The 19,761-nt window shown below is 36.6% G+C and overlaps 1 protein-coding gene across 3 annotated transcripts in view; it reads left to right on the forward strand.

Moving 5' to 3' along the window:
• The window catches only part of ripor1 (RHO family interacting cell polarization regulator 1), an 86,251-nt gene that overhangs the window by 40,043 nt on the left and 26,447 nt on the right, over positions 1-19,761 (forward strand). For 2 of the 3 annotated variants that reach the window (XM_067390399.1, XM_067390398.1), the window contains exons 2-4: positions 16,199-16,322; positions 18,490-18,642; positions 19,240-19,318. In XM_067390399.1, coding sequence (XP_067246500.1) covers positions 16,225-16,322; positions 18,490-18,642; positions 19,240-19,318 — 330 coding nt within the window. In that variant the 5' untranslated portion in view covers positions 16,199-16,224. Of the gene's footprint in view, positions 1-6,594; positions 6,779-16,198; positions 16,323-18,489; positions 18,643-19,239; positions 19,319-19,761 lie in introns of those variants that run through there. The other variant, XM_067390397.1, reaches the window with a different exon arrangement.

Here is a 19,761-nt window from a genome sequence, read left to right on the forward strand (position 1 = left end):
AACACCTTTTGGACATGACTTTGTTAGCCTCTACATCTGGCATTACCTTATGGTGAGGTACTTACCATAAGCCACAATGCCATTAATCATTTGTTTATGTCCAGAAGCTGAATACAAATACTGTACTTTTGCAACCAACTAGCATTAATTTAACAAATTCTGATGGTTCTTTGGCTTTGAAGTGCAACAATAGAATTGACAGGAGAGGTGTTCTGTTTTTTTGTTTTGTTTTTTTTTTTCATTAACTTTTTTGCCTTAATAACTTGTGCATCATAAAATCGTTTCCTCCGAAGATGAACAAAGGTCTTATGGGTTTGGGACGACATTAGGGTGAGTACTTAATGACAGAAATTTAATTTTTGGGTGAACCCTTTAATGTCTCATTCTGCAATGATCAGCGCTTAAGTAAGCTAGTCAGACTGTGCCCTCATGTGTTTTCCCTATTTCCCTGGTGTCACCATAACAGATGCAGTATCACTATAGTGATGTCATGCTGTGGTACACTGATAAACCTCAGTCAAGCTGGCCTTATTCATAACATTGTAGGAGCAATAAACAAACTGTGTGAAGAAATGAATCAGACACCTTAAGATAAGGTTCAGTCTGCTGACCTACTGACTGAGAGAGTGTTGTACTGATATCAGCTCTGAGAAGTCTTACTATGGCTGGACAATAGATTATAGTATCTATGATATAATATAGTATCTGCTTTTTTCAACCTTGTGACAATATTTGATCTCCGTTTATACAGTACCTTTCAAAAGTTTGGGATCAGTAAAAAAAAAAAAAGAAAGCAATTAATTTTTAGCAAGGATGCATTAAATTGATCAAAAGTGACAGTAAATAAATGTATAATGTTAAAATATTTATATTTCAAACAAATGCTGTTCTATTGAACTATATTCATCAATAAAAAATTGTTTCATGTTTCTCACTGACACGCCCCCAACTTGTAAAAATCAGGGCTAAAAGAAAATCCTGAGCTTCCCACATGTATTTAAGACTTGTGGTGGCATTCATGTTCGTTCAACTCGTACACTTTTAATAACGATTCTGTGGTGAAGTAAATACTACAAAAAAACAAACAAATGTAATTTCTACAAGAAAAAGTTACTTCAGGCAAGATTTCAAAAAACAAAAAGTAAATTCTATATTTGTACTCAATTTAAGCTTATCAACGTTATAAAATTAAGTAAAACCTACTCAACTTTTCTGATACTGGTGTTCCCATCATACACTGGGCCTTGAATAATTAATGAAATGGATTTTTCCCTGTTTTCCAGCTATATTTCCACTGTTTTATCATTGCTTTTGTTGTTAGGTTTAGTAACTTGCCATTTTGTAGCATGTGGAGTTCATTTTCCACTTCAAATGACACATTCATACTCAAAAACGATCCATCGAATGTTACCGTCATTGTGTACCAAGTATTGATGTCTGTGTTCAGGTGCCGCATTACTTTTATTATGTAGATATGGTGTCTACACAATATCTATTGTATTATTTACTTATGTTTCTAAGTAAAGCATAAGCTTTAAAAGCCTGCTTTAATTCAGTGTTATAATGTTTGAGTAAAAGACAGAAAAATTAAGTAGTTTGTACAAAGACCAGTCTTGTTTGATCTACGTAATAAAATTATGCAAAAAAATTCATCACATTTTTTTTTTTAAGTAAATCAAGTGGAATTTTTTTAAAAGTGTAAATATATTATTTTTCCGACATGACTTGAACGCACCATGAGTATTTGAAAGGTGTTTTGTTTTCAGTCAGAGCAACCGTGATTTCAATTAACACTTTCCCACCACTGACCGAATTTTCCGTCATTTATGACACAACGCTTCCCCGCCATTGACAAAAAAAATTTCTGGCTTTCTGTGTTTTCACTGTTATACAATAGGGTGCGGTATTACACATCTTCTGAAAGAGTACAGAATTTCTGATCAAAACACAGGTGAAAAAAGGAGCAGAAACAAGCGATAAAAGCATTGCATGCATTTTTTTGTGCAATTAATGAACCAAGAAGGAAGAATGATGTTTAATCATTTTCATTTATATACACCAATATAACAATACAACAAAAAGAAATTTTTACATATTTTAACCAAAACATTTTAATATTTAACAAGTGAGTGTTGATGGAATTTTGAATTGGTTCACTAACAATTACAGCTGATTTATAGATTCTAATGCCTTTTTTGCCTAATTCCTTTATTACTGAAGTTTAAATCTGTTAAAATTGTAATGCTCTCATACTGATGAGTAGTGCATTAAAATCATTGCAAAATCTCTTAATTATATAAACTGTTATTTACAAAAAAAAATTTGTGATTATATCATCAATACACAATGTATCATCCATCCCTAGTACATACAATATTTTTTGTGTGAATTGTGTTTGTATGTTTGTACTGTACATTGAAGAGTGTGTCTGATCTTGTGTGATCTGATTGTTAGACAAACATTCAAACACAGTCAGACATTCAAACAAACAAGCTTTGTGACGACTTCACAAAAGCTTTTCAGGCACTGCTGAGTGACTGATGTGACCTCAGACAGCTGTCTGTGGTGTGATGTTGACAGAAATCTCCTCCAGCCTCTCTGAGTGTGACAGGCCGCTAATCGCCACGGCAACTTCTATAGAATCAGAATCAATTTACATCAGCTGCTCCTTCACCTTTAATGTGTGTATGACGCATATAAAAGCAATTAATGAAATATGAACGCTGACTTCCGTGGCTACACTCAAAGAGGAATTTGGGCTAAACAGCTCTTTAGAATTGTATATGTGGAAGCAGTGAAGTTTAGGTTTACTCCACAAATCCAGTCATGCGAGCTGCCTGTCTCAAGCATTTCCCCTTACTCATATTCTCACAAACAACATGTTTGTTTTGATCTGTCATTTCAGCAATGTAGTAATAATATGTTGTGTTAAGTTGGCCTGCGCTGACCATCTTCTGTTTTCTTTGATGAGCTCTGCTGCTGTCATCGCTTAGCTTTGAAGCCACAACGAGTCTTTTGTGTTCATGTACTTGAATTGCTTCACTGTGTTTATCTTTGTGCTGAACAGTCACATACTAGCAGGTGTTTAGGTAGTGTTAAGTAGTGCATAATTAGGTTGACCATAATTAAGTCGACCTACAACATGAAAGGCAGAGTTAACCACTGCTAATCACGTCAGTGAAATCACTAACTAAAATGGAACCGAATGAGGCCCTGATCCTGACTTACACCACCATTCAAAAGTTTGGGGTCAGTAAGAGTTGTTGTTGTTGTTGTTTTTTAAAGTAATAGTTTTCAAAAGTGACAGTAAAGATGTTTATAATTCTATTTTCTATTTCAAATAACTGCTGTTCTTTGCTGTTCTTACCTTCTTATTCATAAAGAATCTTTAAAAAAAAAATGTATAATAGTTTCCACAAAAATATTAAGCAGTACAACTATTTTCAACATTGATAATAAAATGGTAAAATAACTGTTAAAAAAATAGTTTTTTTTTTCTTCTTGCATGTCATGTGCTGGACTCTGTAAAATAGCAATTTTAGCAGGTTAAAAAATTCCACACAATGTTGTCTTTAATTCTCAGTAGCCAGAGGCAAAACTCTACTCCCAGATCACATTTTAAGCCCAGAATACACCAAGCCGATGGTCGACCATGCAGTTTGTTGTCGAATCGTTGTCAAATTGTGCACACTATTTAGTAAATTGAGGGAACAAAATAGTAAATTGTGCACATTATTTAGTAAATCGAGGGAACGAAATAGTAAATTGTGCTAGGGATGTGCACAAATAGTTGAATATTCGAATATTTGTTCTATAATTAATATTCGAAAAATAAAAAATACTATTCGAATTTTACTATGTTGCTTTGCTGGCCGTAAATGCAGTGAATCCATGATAAATTCTAAGCACTAAAACTTAATGCACCGGTGCGCAGTTATAACTAAATGCACCAGGTGGCGCTGTGGAGCGTGTTTAACAAGTTTATTTTATTTGATCGTCACATAATGTTGTTGTCTGCCTCGCAAAGTTTGGAATTACTTAGATGAAAATGATCTTACAAAATGGAATTACTTTTGATCAAATTAAATAATTTTCTCAACATGAACATGTGAAACAATATAAACACGATAACCATATACTGATTCGAGTGTATATGTACGTTTTGTACAATAACTGGCGCTGTCTGCTTTATTAGTATTTTCCCACTCGCGCTGCTTGAGATTAAATGCTTTTGTTCTTAATATTTTCTGTTTACACATATTGTTTAATGCTTTGAACTAAAAGAAAACCTTAAGATATAATTTAAGCTTGTTGTGTATATTGCCTAATCGTAAGCTTGTTCAGAAATGGTTACAAAATATTGATGAATATAAAACAATAACGTCTTTCTCGTTTAACCTCATTTAAATAAACAAATATTTGAATATTCGTTTTTTTATGAGCCCAAATATTCAAATACAATATTTTGGAAAAATGCCCATCCCTAAATCGTGCACACTATTTAGTAAATCAAGGCAACGAAATAGTAAATCGTGTGTACGATTTAGTAAATTGGGGGAATGAAAAAGTAAATTGTGCACACTATTTAGTAAATCGAGGGAATTAATTAGTAAATCATGTGCATTATTTAGTAAATTGGGGGAATGAAATAGTAAATTGTTAGCCTGGATGCCAGCCGAACTTAGACCCGCCACAACATTTTGAGGTTGGGGAGTTCGGTCTGGACTCGATCCGTAATTATGCCTGAACAGAAACTGTTTGGACCAATCACATTATCAGGGCGATGATTGACAGATTATCACCAGAAACGTAATCAGTCACGTCACCAAAGAGCGCTAGGGGAGTTTGATTGACAAGCGATCTAACCAATCAGAACGCTGCATCCGCTATTTTGTCCGACAAAGCAGTCAGGAGTTAGAAGATTAACATCGGTGGAGTGAAACTTGAAAAATTGTGCATATTGACACAACATTGAAACAACATTCATTCTCATGTTCATTTATGTTTATTTGATGCTATCAATGGACTAGTAGGAAGAGATGATCGGTTCACGAGCCTCTTGAGCTGAGGCGCTACAGCAATCTGTCACGATCATGGTCACAACACATTAAAGAGCCACAAAACGGTTTTTATTGTTTTACTTTTTTTAATAACTACACAGTTTGAAAGCTGGGACTTTGTTTAATATCATAAGTCTCGTCTGTCGATGTGTGGTCAGTATCCTCTTTGTTCCGCGATGTATTTTCCACTCTGTGTGGCGTGACAGCGCCACGACTTGTCGGACAAAGCAACAGTAACTAAGGGGGGCGAGTCTTTGCGAAAGGTCAATTAGTTTACAACAATGATGGCTGTTGTTGAAGAACTGAGATGTGTAGATTCCGTCATCGCGTCCGTTATAGAAGATATCGACAGCGCATTAATTTTAAAAGAGGAACAGAGGACCGCGATCAAGGCATTTGTCAATGGGAAAGATGTCTTTGCCGTCCTTCCCACGGGATTCGGCAAAAGTTTGATTTATCAGCTGGCCCCGATGGTCGCTAAGAGGAGTTCTGTTGACAACTATGCGTCGCTCAACATACGTTACTTACTCTGTAGCTCTGATTGGTTGTAGGTCTATCCAATTGAGGTCTTTCCTGGATTGGTTGAAATATGCCCCCATAATCAAAGCCCAATGGAGCAGTATCAGACTCATATTCTGACTAGAATTGAGTATGACCACGTCAGGCTAGTAAATTGTGCAAAATATTTAGTAAACCGAGGGAACAAAATAATAAATCGTTTGCACTGTTTAGTAAATTGAGGGAATAAATTCGTAAATTGTGCGCACAATTTAGCAAATCGATTGAACGAAATGGTTAATTGTGCGCACTATTTGGGAACTAAAAGGTAAATTTTTTTTTTTGTTTCTTTTTTTTTTCCTGCATGACATGTGCAGGACTCTGTAAAATAGCAATTTTAGCAGGTTAAAAAAAATTCCACACGATGTTGTCTTTGATTCTCAGTAGCCGGAGTCAAAACTCTACTCTCATCACATTTTAGATAGTGATCAGATTTACCGTATGGAACATGATTCAGGAAAGAGGGAATTACCCTGAATCTGTGACTAAACACTGATACAAGTATTGAGATCAGGACCAGCATTTAGATTTAAAACAAGTTTGAATTGAAGATCCTTTTAACAAAAAAAACAAAAAAAATCATGAATCTTGTGGACAATGCTGTCAAAATGTAATTTGTAAATTTAAAACATTCTTGGACTTTTCTTGAAATTTTACTTAAGCTTTATCTGAGGCTACATCGAGTGATTTAGCATTTGAAAGATGTTCTACCACTGTCCAGTCAATGTTTTATGCTATTCATGGCCACATTATGACAGGATCAGTTTCATTATTAAGTTCGAAAGCTGGAAACTTCTGGAGTGCGTCTGGACTGGGTGTTTATCATTAAGAAGTGCAGGCCGTTTGCTGGAAAAGGGAGAGGCAGGAAGAGTGTGATGTCAGACAGGGAAGTGAAGGGGAAACAGAACGAGGAGGAGGAGTGGGCAGCAGAGAGGGCGACGGCCTTCCCATTTCCTGGCAACCTTTCTCTTACTCTTTCTGCCAGTTCTGTGAGAGTTTGAGTAGGGGATGAAGGCCACCACAGCTGGAACTGTGATTGTTCTTTCTACTACTCATTTACTTTGAAGAGATTTAAGAGAAAAAAAACTTGAGGAGTACACACTCGTTTTATACAGCATTCATCAGAAGACGACAACACAAAATGTACAGTGGATATGGAGGTACGCTGAGATTTATGAATAACAGTTTTGTGAGATATGATCTTGGCATTTGAGGGGTTTTTGTCATTTCATATTGTTGAGTTACAGCCTGAATGTTGGTCTTAATGATGTAAAAGGTGTTCAGGTTACGGTATGTGTACAGTTAGGTGTGTCGAGACTAGAATATTTTAAATGTTCATTAAATAGATTTTTCTTTTTTGTTTTGTTGTAGAATGATGTAGAAAGATTTCCTTCTCTTTGCACATTGAAAATCGCCAACATTTTGCATGGCTAAATTTTGTTTTGTTTCACCAAGGACGCTGACAATAGCTGAAGTACACAAGAAGCGATAACATGTCACAAAAGTTGTTTCCCATTAGCTGCACAACACAAAATTAAGCTGAAAAGCGGTAAGAAATTTGATATGAATTCTTCTCAGTGGTGTGGTCAGCTGTAGTGAAGTGAAAGTAATCTGAAAAGATACATGATATAGTTCCTCACAACAGGAGTTGTGTATGTTTTCACAGGCCTGAGTTAGTTGCGAGGGGAATATGATTGTGGTTTTTGTCATTGTCCGACACTTCAGATGTTCAGATGTTTTTAGCATTTGTGGTGGAACCATTGTCCTCCTGGGACAGGCATCCCACTGGGTTCCCATGTGATGGTTCTGCTAGAGCAAGAGAGAGGAGACACTCAAAGTATGTTTACTTTGGGTTACGGTTCAGCCTGGCACCTTAGGGTCATCTAGAACAAACACACAGGGAGGTCCTTAAGTTTAGCCCCAGGATTATAACTCTGGTTTACTTAAGGCCTGTTAAAGCAGAAGCTGTAAACACTCTTTCAGATGATCCTCACAGTTGTAGACCTCAGGCCTGGCCAAAATGTTGCAGAGAACTATTGAAAGTATTGGCTTATTATTAATGATATATCTTAACCTTTGAGCTAATCCAAAAATTTGCAGTTGTAGAGGGAAGAAAAGGGAAACAGAGTGGGGTTTCTTGTTTCAGACCTTTGCTCAGAGAATGGAAGGAAGGATACACCATGTGGGACAAATGTTAAGTGCTAAGGGATTTCAAAAAGCCACATGACTATTATTAACTCTCAAGGTGCTTGTTGTCACATCCTGGTATTGAAGAAAGATTTCCACAGTAGAATTTCATTACTAAATATTTATAGACGATAGTGATAGACCGATATATTGGCCAGGCCAAACAGCCTTGTTAATCGATTATGCAATATTTTTTATGTATATTTTATATAGTTTTATATATTTAGTCTTTTGTAAAATTTGCTCAGAATATGCTTTTTTGCATGATTAAATTGCTTGCTACACAGACACACACACATACACACACTTACATAAAAATATATATGTGATTGTGTATACAGTATGTGGGTCATTGACGAATAAGATTTTTAAAAGTGTAAAAAAATATAATGGAGATATAATTAATTTTGAAGTTTTATTAAGTGTTAACAATGAGATTATGTGTTTTTCATAATCAATTAATACTGCTTTTGTCATTTTTTACAAGATTGACAAAATGTTTCACCAAAAAAGTCATCCGGTTTAAATAAAAAATTTCAGTTTTACCGAATGACACTTTTGGCTATACGGTACCTAATGACGATATTTTCAAACAATGCTGAAGGCTGATATCTAGCTAGCTAGCAAAAAGCACAATCAAGCATTTTATATTTAGTACAAGTTTTTAAAATATTACAATATTTTCCATGTTTTATACCAGTTGTACCGAATGACCGGATGTTTCAGGACATGCGTATGATGAGCAAGTGAAAACATGAATATTTCAAATAGTTAAGAGAGAGTTAGTGTCTTTGCTTCATGACCATATGGTTTTTTGCAGGTGTCTGAATGATATCACATCCTGTGTCACATGATATTGACCACATGACTTGATCCAAAATGGTCCTTGTTATATTGGTTGAATATAATGGTATGAAATTAATTTTTCCGGACATTCTTTCTCATAACAAAGCACACATAATTTTAATACCATTTTGCACTATGTTAATATATGATCATGGCAGAATAAAAAATATATACATTTTGTACATTTTAAGATATTTTAATCACAAATGAAATGGCTGTATTGGCCTTTGGACGGTTAAACCAAATGACCTTTTGACACTTCAAAATCTTTAAAATACCTTTATATGAAGCAAAATATATTTAAAACCACTCGGATTCAATAAAAGAGATCTAGTTGTACTACCTTACATACTTTGGATGTCATATATTTCTTCTTTTTATTATTATTAAGGCCTTTGGACAAAAAATTACCCGTCACGTCATTGACCCATGTATATAAATACATACAACATATATGTGTGTGCTGTATTAAACTAACTAATCACACAGGCTTCTGTCCTATCATATATTTGTTATATAATCATAAATATATTGACACATTGAATGGCCAAATGAATGTAGAATGAACATTAAGTTTTGGGAGCCAACTGATTCTCTTTGCTTGTTCCCAGAGAGGTTTTTTTTTTTTTTTGACACAGCTTTAGGTTTCTTCCCCTCTGACTGTGTACTAGTGTTTGTTTGACAGACACCAAGTCCTGGTAATCTCTGATATGAATGGAATGTGTCTGAGACAGAGAGACTACCGGCTCCAACATAATGAATGTCCTCTCATCACGGACTCTCTTAGTGAGAAATCACTGGAAAGCCTGCTTTTATTTTACAGGTGCTCACCCAAACCTCTTACAGTGTGTGGATGGAGCTCGAAAACTGTGGCTATAAAGCTTCAAAGAACACTATGCATTCATAAAATGTAGTCTGGTAAATCGTCACATTAATTTGGGTTGGTTGACAGAGTGTGTAATGGCTGGATTCCAGTTGGTTTGTGTCAGATCAGGGGTGGGGAGGCCCCCAGGTGCTTTGTTGTTCTGGAATAGTCCTGGAGCAAAGCCAGACCACCAGAACAATACAGCCACTCTGATCCACACACTTTAGAAGAGCCTGACCAGCTTTGATTATTGTGAAAAACATTGACATGTGGTTGGAGTGTCCAAATATTTCATAAGTGGTGGCTTTGGGTCCTGTTGGACAGGTGGGAACACGACACAGAGCAACAGTTGGAAGGATGAGGCTTTGATGGTGTTTATTTGTTCTTCGTGAAAGGATCCGGTGTATGGAGGGAATATAGTAGACGTTTGATTCCCACACACGTCATGGTGAAGAGGGAGAATGTGTCACTTGCCTTGTTTACCCGGTGACACAAAAGAAGAAGGAGGCCCACCAGAAGGTGTGTGTGTGGTTGTGTGTTTGTGATGAGATTTGTCAAGTGAAATAGTTTCTCTTTAATCACTGATGTTCATTCGGTTGCTATTGATTGAAGTGGAACTTCTCTAGATTTTTTTTTATGGCAAATAAAATTCTAGTTTTTTTTTTGTAGTCACTGTAGTTAGCTAGAAATAAATGAGTGTTATTTTGACTAAACTAACGATGACGAAGATTATTTTAGGGATGTGCTGATATTCTGTCCGATATAGATAAGCTAAGATAAGATTAAAATTCTATATTATTTGGTTTATATAAATTCAAAATAAAACATCAAAAACTAAAATCAATCATTTTAAATGATTGAAGTGAATTTAGGCATCACAACATTATAATGTGCAGTATGAAAATTAAATTTGCTACAGATTATATCTAACAGTGTTATTAAATTATTAGTGTTTTTAAAGATTAACTAAAGAGAGCGTTAGATGATGACAAAGGTAATAATAAAAAAAATAAATAAATTAAGACCTCAATATACGAAATCGAAGAATGAACTGGTGATGTCATTTTGAGCAAAAACAAGCCAAACGAAGTTTATTTGGAGATTGTTTTGAGAGTGTGAAACAGCTTGCTAACAGCTCCAGCTGGTAAAGAACACCTCTGATTGGTCATTGTGTTCACGCGCTCATCAGATATGTATGTGATTGGCTTCAATTATCAACACTTCAAAAACATGTTGTAAATAGACATCACTGATGCTCTCCACCGAGCGCTTACACAGCTACACATGGGAGCATTTGAAAGCAGGCATCTATCGCAGTCCGGTCCACTGATAGACACCTGCTTTTAAATGCTCCTGCTCCCATTTTCAAAACGCTTTTACTTCCGTGTGCTTTCAAACGCTTGTGTGCGTAGCTAATCACAGACATATCCGATGAGCGCGTGAACACAATGACCAATCAGAGGTGGTTACGAATCCGCTCGACAACTCTAAAACACCACACTACCATTGATTCATGGCAATTACGTAAGGCTCCGCCTTCTTTGACGTGGAAGTCCTCTTCAGTTCATTTCTTCAGTTTAGTCCGTTGAGGTCAGACATTTGTGAGTAAAAACATGAACAATATTGGAGAGCCGCTTTTTAGTAGAAAATTAAGTAATTCTAATCAAAAGCGACACTGACACAATTTTTTTCATGTTTAATACTAAAAAGTTGCTGATTTGAAGCAGTCTATTGTATATTAAGTGCTATATAAATAAACGTGAGGTGACTTTACTGGAGAGCTCGTGCAAACATGTCCACATCACTATGATCAGATGCTTTCTTAAAGGTGCCCTAGAATTAAAAATTAATTTACCTTGGCATAGTTAAATAACAAGAGTTCAGTACATGGAAATGACATACAGTGAGTCTCAAACTTCATTGTTTCCTCCTTTATATAAATCTCATTTTTTTAAAAGACCTCCGAAGAACAGGCGAATCTCAACATAACACCGACTGTTATGTAACCGTCGGGATCATTAATATATACGCCCCCAATATTTGCATATCCCAGCTCATGTTCAACGTATTAGACAAGGGCAGGCAGTATTAACGTCTGGATCTGTGCACAGCTGAATCATCAGACTAGGTAAGCAAGAACAATAGCGAAAAATGGCAGATGGAGCAATAATAACTGACATGATCCATGATTACATGATATTTTTAGTGATGTTTGTAAACTGTCTTTCTAAATGTTTCGTTAGCATGTTGCTAATGTACTGTTAAATGTGGTTAAAGTTAACATCGTTTCTTACTGTATTCACGGAGACAAGAGCCATCGTTATTTTCATTTTTAAACACTTGCAGTCTGTATAATTCATAAACACAACTTCATTCTTTATAAATCTCTCCAACAGTGTAGCATTAGCTGTTAGCCACGGAGCACTATCAAACTCATTCAGAATCAAATGTAAACATCCAAATAAATACAATACTCACATAATCCGATGTATGCATGCAGCATGCATGACGAACACTTTGTAAAGATCCATTTTGAGGGTTATATTAGCTGTGTGAACTTGGTTTATGCAATGATAGTCGAGAGCTCGGGAGGGGGCGGAGAGCACGAGATTTAAAGGGGCAGCAGCCTGAAATGGCGCATTTCTAATTATGCCCCAAAATAGGCAGTTAAAAAAATTAATTTAAAAAAATGTATGGGGTATTTTGAGCTGAAACTTCACAGACACATTCAAGGGACACCTTAGGCTTATATTACATCTTGTAAAAAAACGTTCGATGACACCTTTAACTGCTGTTTTCTCACCACTGTTACTTTTGTTGTTTATTTTGCTACTAAGAGGAAAGTACGCAACAAATATTTACATATTCATCTAAACATCATTTTCATCAGTGTGGGCAGCGTCGGGATGTTTGCTAACAGTATACCTGCAGGAGGACATTAACAGAATTGGGCACCAGAATTGGTCATGGAATAAAGAGAAATATAGGGGTTATATCTACTGATAGTTAGCTGCAGATGTTATTTTTCTTTCCTCTCTCCATCAGACGGTTGAATATCCTGTGGGAAATGAAAAAATTCCACTTCCCTCAGTGTTGAACTGTTTCCCCTCCTCCACGCTTGGAAGCACGAATGTCTTTATTTCCCATCAGCATCAACAGACCTCACTGTGTTTACACTCTTCACTGATCACCTGACAAACAAAGAAACCTTGAATAATTAAAATCTGAAATGCTTGTTTTGAAATATTTACATCCTTACTTTGCTCAGAAAACCTATTTGTTATAGCTGGCTTGCTAATTGAGTTAATCATTTACTTCATAAAGCATTTAACACTGCAATTCAGAGAAGACAAATATCTTATTAAAACTAGGGAGTGTAAAGCCCACTTTTATATTCAGTTTATCTGAAGAACAATGCCATCAGAGCTCACTTTAAAAACCTGAATCCACCCAAAAATGAAAATTCTGTCACAAATTACTCTCCCTCATGTTGTTCCAAACCCGTAAGACTTTCGTTCATCTTTGGAACACAAATGAAGATCTTTTTGATGAAATCTGAGGGCTTTCTGTCCCTCCATAGGCAACTACATTACTACCACTTGGTGATTCAAAATGTTCATAAAGAGATCGTAAAACTAATCCATATGAATTGAGCAGTTTAGTCCAAATTTTCTGAAGAGACACTATCGTTTTATATGATGAACAGATTGCAAGAACTTGCAAGAACCAGTGACGTTCATTCTTGTGTGTTATGCAGCATGTTTGAGCTTCGTGCATGAGGTTTGTTCTCACTGATCAATCTTTATATGTGAGTAAAAGCCTAAATTAAAATCTGTTCATCATAAAAAGTCACTTCAGAAAATTTGGATTAAACCGTTCAGTTGATATGGATTGGTTTTACAATCTCTTTATGAACTTTTTGAAGCATCAAAATGTTGTATAGCTGTCAATGGAGGGAAATAGCCCCAGCTTAAACCAAAAAGATCTTCATTTGTGTTCCGAAGATGAAGGTGCTCTTAATGCTTTGCCCCAGTAAGACAATCTGGAGTTTTCCTCTCCATAGAGGTTTTAGGCCGGAGGGCAGAACATGACTCTGTACCCCAGCCGTGACGCTCTCTTGCTGGGCACAGTGCAAAGAATTCCCCCTTCAGCAACTCTGGTGGCCTCTGAATGAATTGCACATAGCTGAAATACTTTAGTCAGTCCAGAGAGTCACAGGTGGGCATTAGGGTCCTCATTAGTGCAGAGTGAGGCAAGTCAAGCTGAAGTTCTTCATAAAGTGCAGAAGTTAGGCTTGGGGTGTTTCCTTGTACTCTACTCTGGGTTGAAAATAAACTCTAGCTTCCTTCCTCAATTCAGTGATGCATTGCTGTAACCAAGGCACTACCCATCTTTGTTGACTAAAACTCATAAGCTGACTGTCCCAGTCGGGGTCATTGTGGTGACTAAAACCCACTTGTGTTGATGTCACCGCTTAAATGATCTCATGGGCTCAGATATGCTGGCTCACACCTCAGAATATCTCTAATGTGACTTCAAGGCCTGTTTCTTTCCTCTTGTTCTTCTCTGGAAAGATTAAATCTTAATTCAATTTAAAACGAAACTAGCTGCATTCGACCTGCCCTCAGAGAGTCATGGAGAAGCTGCTGCTCTTACATAACACTGTGTTGTTTTTGTGCTGAATAAGTGGTCTTTTTTGTGAACTTGCACGAGTTGTTCTGTGTTCACGTAACATGCTACTGATTTTCCGTTAGGCTGATAACTTCAGACTTCTGATAGAGATAAAGTGACTAATTTGTTTGCATTAGCAGTCTTTGTTAATCTATGCAGGTGTATCTTTAGTTTAAGTGTCTTTCTGTTTGTGTGCTTTTGTATCTTTCCTGTCAAGTTTCTTGCTCATTGTCCCAACTGTGGGTTGAGTGTGTCCGTATGGTTCCTGTCCTGGCTAAAATCCTCAGTGATTGGTGTGGTGTTAAGTGTAATCTGTCCTCCCACGTTGTGTCCACGGAGTGTTTTTATGGCGGTGATGTCTGATAGGCCATGACAGGGTCAATGATACGAGACCTCGCTGATTATATACAAGGAACTCCACAAATGGCTAATCTAGAACCTGTTTATCTATTCTGAAGAACATGATTAGTTTCTCTTTCCCTCTCCGTTTTCCAGCATGACTCTTTATATAGCTAAGACATGTATAGCTATTATCACTGTAGAGTGATTATTCAAATTAATCATTGAAATGATTCACAGATATGAAAGTAGCATGCATACAGTGTTGCTAGGCAATATAGAGATGTAATCTGTTTAGTTTTGATGGAATATATTTCCTGCCCACTTTTCTGCCCAGGATTCATGTTAATATTTATGATTAGCATAGACTGTTTTTTAAATTTTTTTAAGGGATAGTCCACCCAAAAATGAGAATTCTGTCATCATTTACTCACCCTCATGTTGCTCCAAACCTGTATGACTTTCTTCTGCTGAACACAAAAGATAATATTTTGAAAAGTGTTAGTATCTAGTTTTGGTTACCATTGAATTCCCTTGTATGGACAGAAAAAAAACAGAAAAAAAAAACAGTGAGGCATTTGTGTTCCACACTAGAAATAAAGTCATATAAGTTTGGAACCACCTGAGGATGAGTAGATGATGACAGAATTAAAATTTTTGAGTAAATTATCCATTTAAGGTCAATATATAAAATTTCTTGATACTTGTTTCTGGTCTTATTGAACTATTCTTTGGTGAACATTAATTTCAAATAAGAACATCCTTGTCTTTGTAATCTTTTCAAACATTGTCTTTGAAACAGCTTTTCTTGTCAGATGATGTCACCAGCACTCTTATTTTTCAATCACACCACCTAGCTGTGCTGCTTTTTATGATCCAATCAATTCCTAATGGATACAATCATCCCAACCTTTTGTTGTTCTCGTTCAATGTCTTTCTCACTCAGAAATACTTTTTTTCATTCATCTCATCGGGTTGAGAATGGCTTTTCATGTTGATTTTAAAAGGAACAGATTTACTAAGAGGAACTGAACATCATCTCTTTTTGTTGATGGGTTGATTGCATTTCATTTTTGTGGACTTTTTCTGAAGGACGAGAAAATTACATTGAATGATTGCCTCCTTTTGTATTTGGGTGAGTGTTTCATGAGAAACCTTGCTTGTTTTGGTTGGAATCTCGTGCTTTTCTTCATTTTAGTTGCGCAACACCAACTAATTGTTTTCATTGTGTTCTAAACATCGTTTGAGATGCACAATGGAAGGTACAAAAGAAATTTGAGTTGTGAAACTCAAATAAGCCAAGTATTTTCCTTCCAAAGACTCAGTATGTAAACACAACTATTGGGTTCATCAGTGTTTCTTGGAAATTCAGTAATTTTAATCTAAAATGCTTTTATCTTGAGCGGTCAGAAAGTTTTTCCTTCGAGAACCGCAATATCCTCCGTTAAATAAATTCAACAATCCACTGATTCATTCAGGGCCTGAGGGCCACTGCACTAAAGGCTTATGATGAGATTTTACTGCTTGAATGTTAAACAGTTGCATTAAAGTAGCAACTTCAAAGACAGCGCCTCTATGAAAGACTTTCATTTAGACATGATGTCCTGTTGTATTCAGTGCCTCCGCACCCATTTAGTGTTTGACCTCATTTAGTATTTCTGTTTCTCTGCAGGGAGTCCCTCCAAATCTGTATCCACCATGTCCCTTTCTGTGCGCCCCTCACGGAGGGTCGTCGCCAGATCCATCACTAGGAGCCAGTCCTTCGCCGGAGTCAACTCCTACGATAAGTCCTACAGGTCAGTGTTAATGTACACATGCATCTGCATGAACACATGCACACACTAATAAGGCATGCTTTAAAACAATAAACAAGCAGTGCTCTCAAGCAAGCATTAGGGGTGGGTAATATATCAAATATTCCTTTTATATTGATGATTTAATATCTATAACCCTAACATTCAGCAATTCAGCAAGTGCACTTTTTATTGGGCCATTAAATTTCCTAAAGACCATCAGTAGACTATTTTTGCAGCCCATTCTTGATCTGTGACTTACGAGTATATGAGAACTATGATAAATGGTATGTTTAATAGTGTCTGATTTATACTTCAATAGAAAAATTAGGGTTACTAAGTTTGATCATGTTTCAGCAATTCGTTTGCATCATCATTTATTGAAGTCCATCTCTGACCAGGCCCGGTGCCATGAGGGGGCAATTTGAAAACGGGATTGATTTTAACCCTTTCACGAGTACTATCATACCAGTGTGATTAAAACGTTGATTGAACGGGAATTAATGTGTCACTGCTCAATTCAAATTTCGAATGTGATTTGGCAGGCGCTGAGCCAGAGATGGGCATGCTCAGCGCTTTTCATATATCACAGCTACTCAGTGTTTTCAACCACATAATGTTTATTTGAGGTTTTAGACTTTTAAAAAGACATTTAGACATACTATGCTATACATATACATTATAGTTTGTTCAATTCAAATTCCAAGCACTGATGTCTATGGAAGCTGCAATAATAATACTTTCATTTGTAATTTGACGAAGTGTTTTATTCATATGACCCAGCTTTAGCATGCATACCCAAAACGCAAATGGTTAACTTGTAGCAAGCACACACAATTTGTATCATTAGCCCTTTCAGTTACGACCAAAGGCATTCAATATCTTTAAAGGGAAGTCACAGCTGACAGGACGTCCTGTGGAACCAGCATACATTTCCTCATGGCTGCAGGCATCAGGAAAGCATGAATATTTGTTATTGGCGAAAAAGAGATTTCACTCCAACAAAACGGGGCAGATTTTTGTGAGAAATTTTGTAGCCAGTTGATTTTATACACTCCACACTTTATCTGTGATTTTACTTTTTTCTCTTTCTTTATCCATTTAATAAATATGCATTGTTTTTGTTCAAGTGCATGTGTGTGCCATGTTGTAGAGGTAAATATGTGCCAACATGTTAATTTTTCAGAAGAGCAGAGTGCCTCTTGAGTGTTGACTCTTCTGGTTGATGTAGTTTGATTCAAAAGCATGTACAGCACTCTTCAAACCCCTGCTGTTGAAATAGAGCAGAGACAGAGAATGCATTAAACATTAAAGAAGACACGGAGGAGCACCGAACAAGAGATCCAGACAGAATGAACAGAAGGATAAAAGATAGAAACGTAAACAATGAATAAGAGTTTAGCGTTAAATGGCATAAAATAAGGCACTCTTTGTTACACTCTTTGTTACTGTGACTTCTTTTAGGTCATCTGTATCATCACACAGCTTTACTGGAGCAAACCGTATCAAGACACATCAGTCTTTCTCTCCATTTTACTGAGCTGTCATCTTGGAAGAGCAATTGCAGCTTGAATCGATCAGCATGAGTGTTGTTCTAAAGCACTATTGATTTAGATAAGAGATTGTTTGTTTCCCTGGTTGACCATAATACTTTTCTGCATTCAAACACCTCCTCTGCCACTGGTCGGACAAACATATGGCCCTACTGCTAAATCATTTCGGGCGGATTGATGGCAATGCCATTTGCCTTATCTGGCCTTTTTCTGCGTTGTCACTAATTCTTACACGTTTTTATTATGCACATGTATTTATGCCTTGCAGTTTGGTTTCCTGTGATGTTTTTAAAATTGTATTTGAAATTTATGCTGATTTAAATGCTAAAATAAATAGCTTTTATGGAAATTATATAAATTTCATCCATTATTAATACATTATTTTAAATTAATATATTTTAAATATATTGCATTATATATTAATATATTATTTTAGATTTTATATAATTTTAAGTTAAATGGCCCAATCAGGTTTTCAGTTGAAAAAAAAAAACCCTTACTGTTGTAGTTGACTCTGCACATTAAACTAGAGTTGGAGAAAGTGTTTAACCATTAAAAAATTACCTTAAAAATAATAAAGGTATACTAAAGCTTTATGTACCTCCCTTGTGTCCTAGGAACCTTACTGTGTTCAGCACCCCGGCGTGTGTGAGGAAGACTCCCTCCAGAGCAAGCAGGATGTTCACGCTCTCTACTAAATCACCTCCCCCAAAGGTGCCCCAGCCTGAGAGGCTGGACGAGGTGTACGAGGCCCTAAAAAGAGGACTGCAGTATGTACACACACATTGTAAACAAAAAAGCCATTACAGTTCATTTAAAGGTGCAGTAAGTGATTTCTGAGAAACACTGCTGATATTTGAAATCAATCCAAACAAACACACCCTTCCCTTCATTGCTCCGACTCCAAAATGCACGAACACGCAGTACAAGAGTGGATGTCTCTTTATCAAAGCTGAAGCGAAGCAAACTACTGCTTCACGAAACAATGCAACTTCCGTTTCATTTTCAGGCCTTCGCACTTGGGTTTCTCCAGCGCTTTTTCCTGTGATGTTCCTCTGACCTTTTCTCTTTTGTAATGTCTCTCAGCCACCTCTCTGTCTACAGTCTTTCTTCAAAACTCCCTCTTGCTTTCCTCTCCTACTCCATCATGAGTGGACACACCCCTACTGCTGATTGGCTACAAGTGTGTTATGGTGCTCGCTGCTGGGTCCGATCCACTTTTAATAGCGTTTCTCAGAAATCGCTAACTGCACTTGTAAACACGTAATGCAGTGTTATCAATTTGCTCGCACTCAAAGAGACCACATTTCTGCTTGCACGGTACATTAAGCACTGACAGTGACAGATACTGTCCCATAATTCTACAGATCCTACCTGCAGGTCCATCAGATGGAGCTGGACAGTCTGAATAGACAAATGAAGGAGTCTAAGAGGAACTCTCGCTTGGTAAGTCTAAACATAAAAAGGAGTAAGAATTTAATTTACCCATTTATTTTTAAACATGAAGCCATTTTGTCATTTTTAAAATTGTGTCATGGTACTAACCTATTTAAAGCTGCAGTCCATAACTTTTTTGGTTAAAAATTTTCCAAAATCAATTTTGAGCAAGTGCATAACCAGCCAGTGTTCAAAAGTATCTCCTTACCTTAGCCCGATTCACAACGGTAAGCTTGTAATAATGTGTTCTAATTCGAGTGGTACTGGTAGGTTTCCGCGGGAAATTCAAGCATGCCGCCGTTTGTCTTTGCGTCATTACATCACGTTTTTTTACATAAAGAAGGAGTCCCAGCTAGTAGGCTGTAACTGTGTCCTAATTCAGGGGTTGTGTCCTCCGGAGGTCGCATTTGAAGGCTGCATACATCATCTGCATACATTTTCTTATTTAAGAA

The sequence above is a fragment of the Chanodichthys erythropterus genome, chromosome 7 (genome assembly GCF_024489055.1).
Source record: "Chanodichthys erythropterus isolate Z2021 chromosome 7, ASM2448905v1, whole genome shotgun sequence".
Classification (NCBI taxonomy): domain Eukaryota; kingdom Metazoa; phylum Chordata; class Actinopteri; order Cypriniformes; family Xenocyprididae; genus Chanodichthys; species Chanodichthys erythropterus.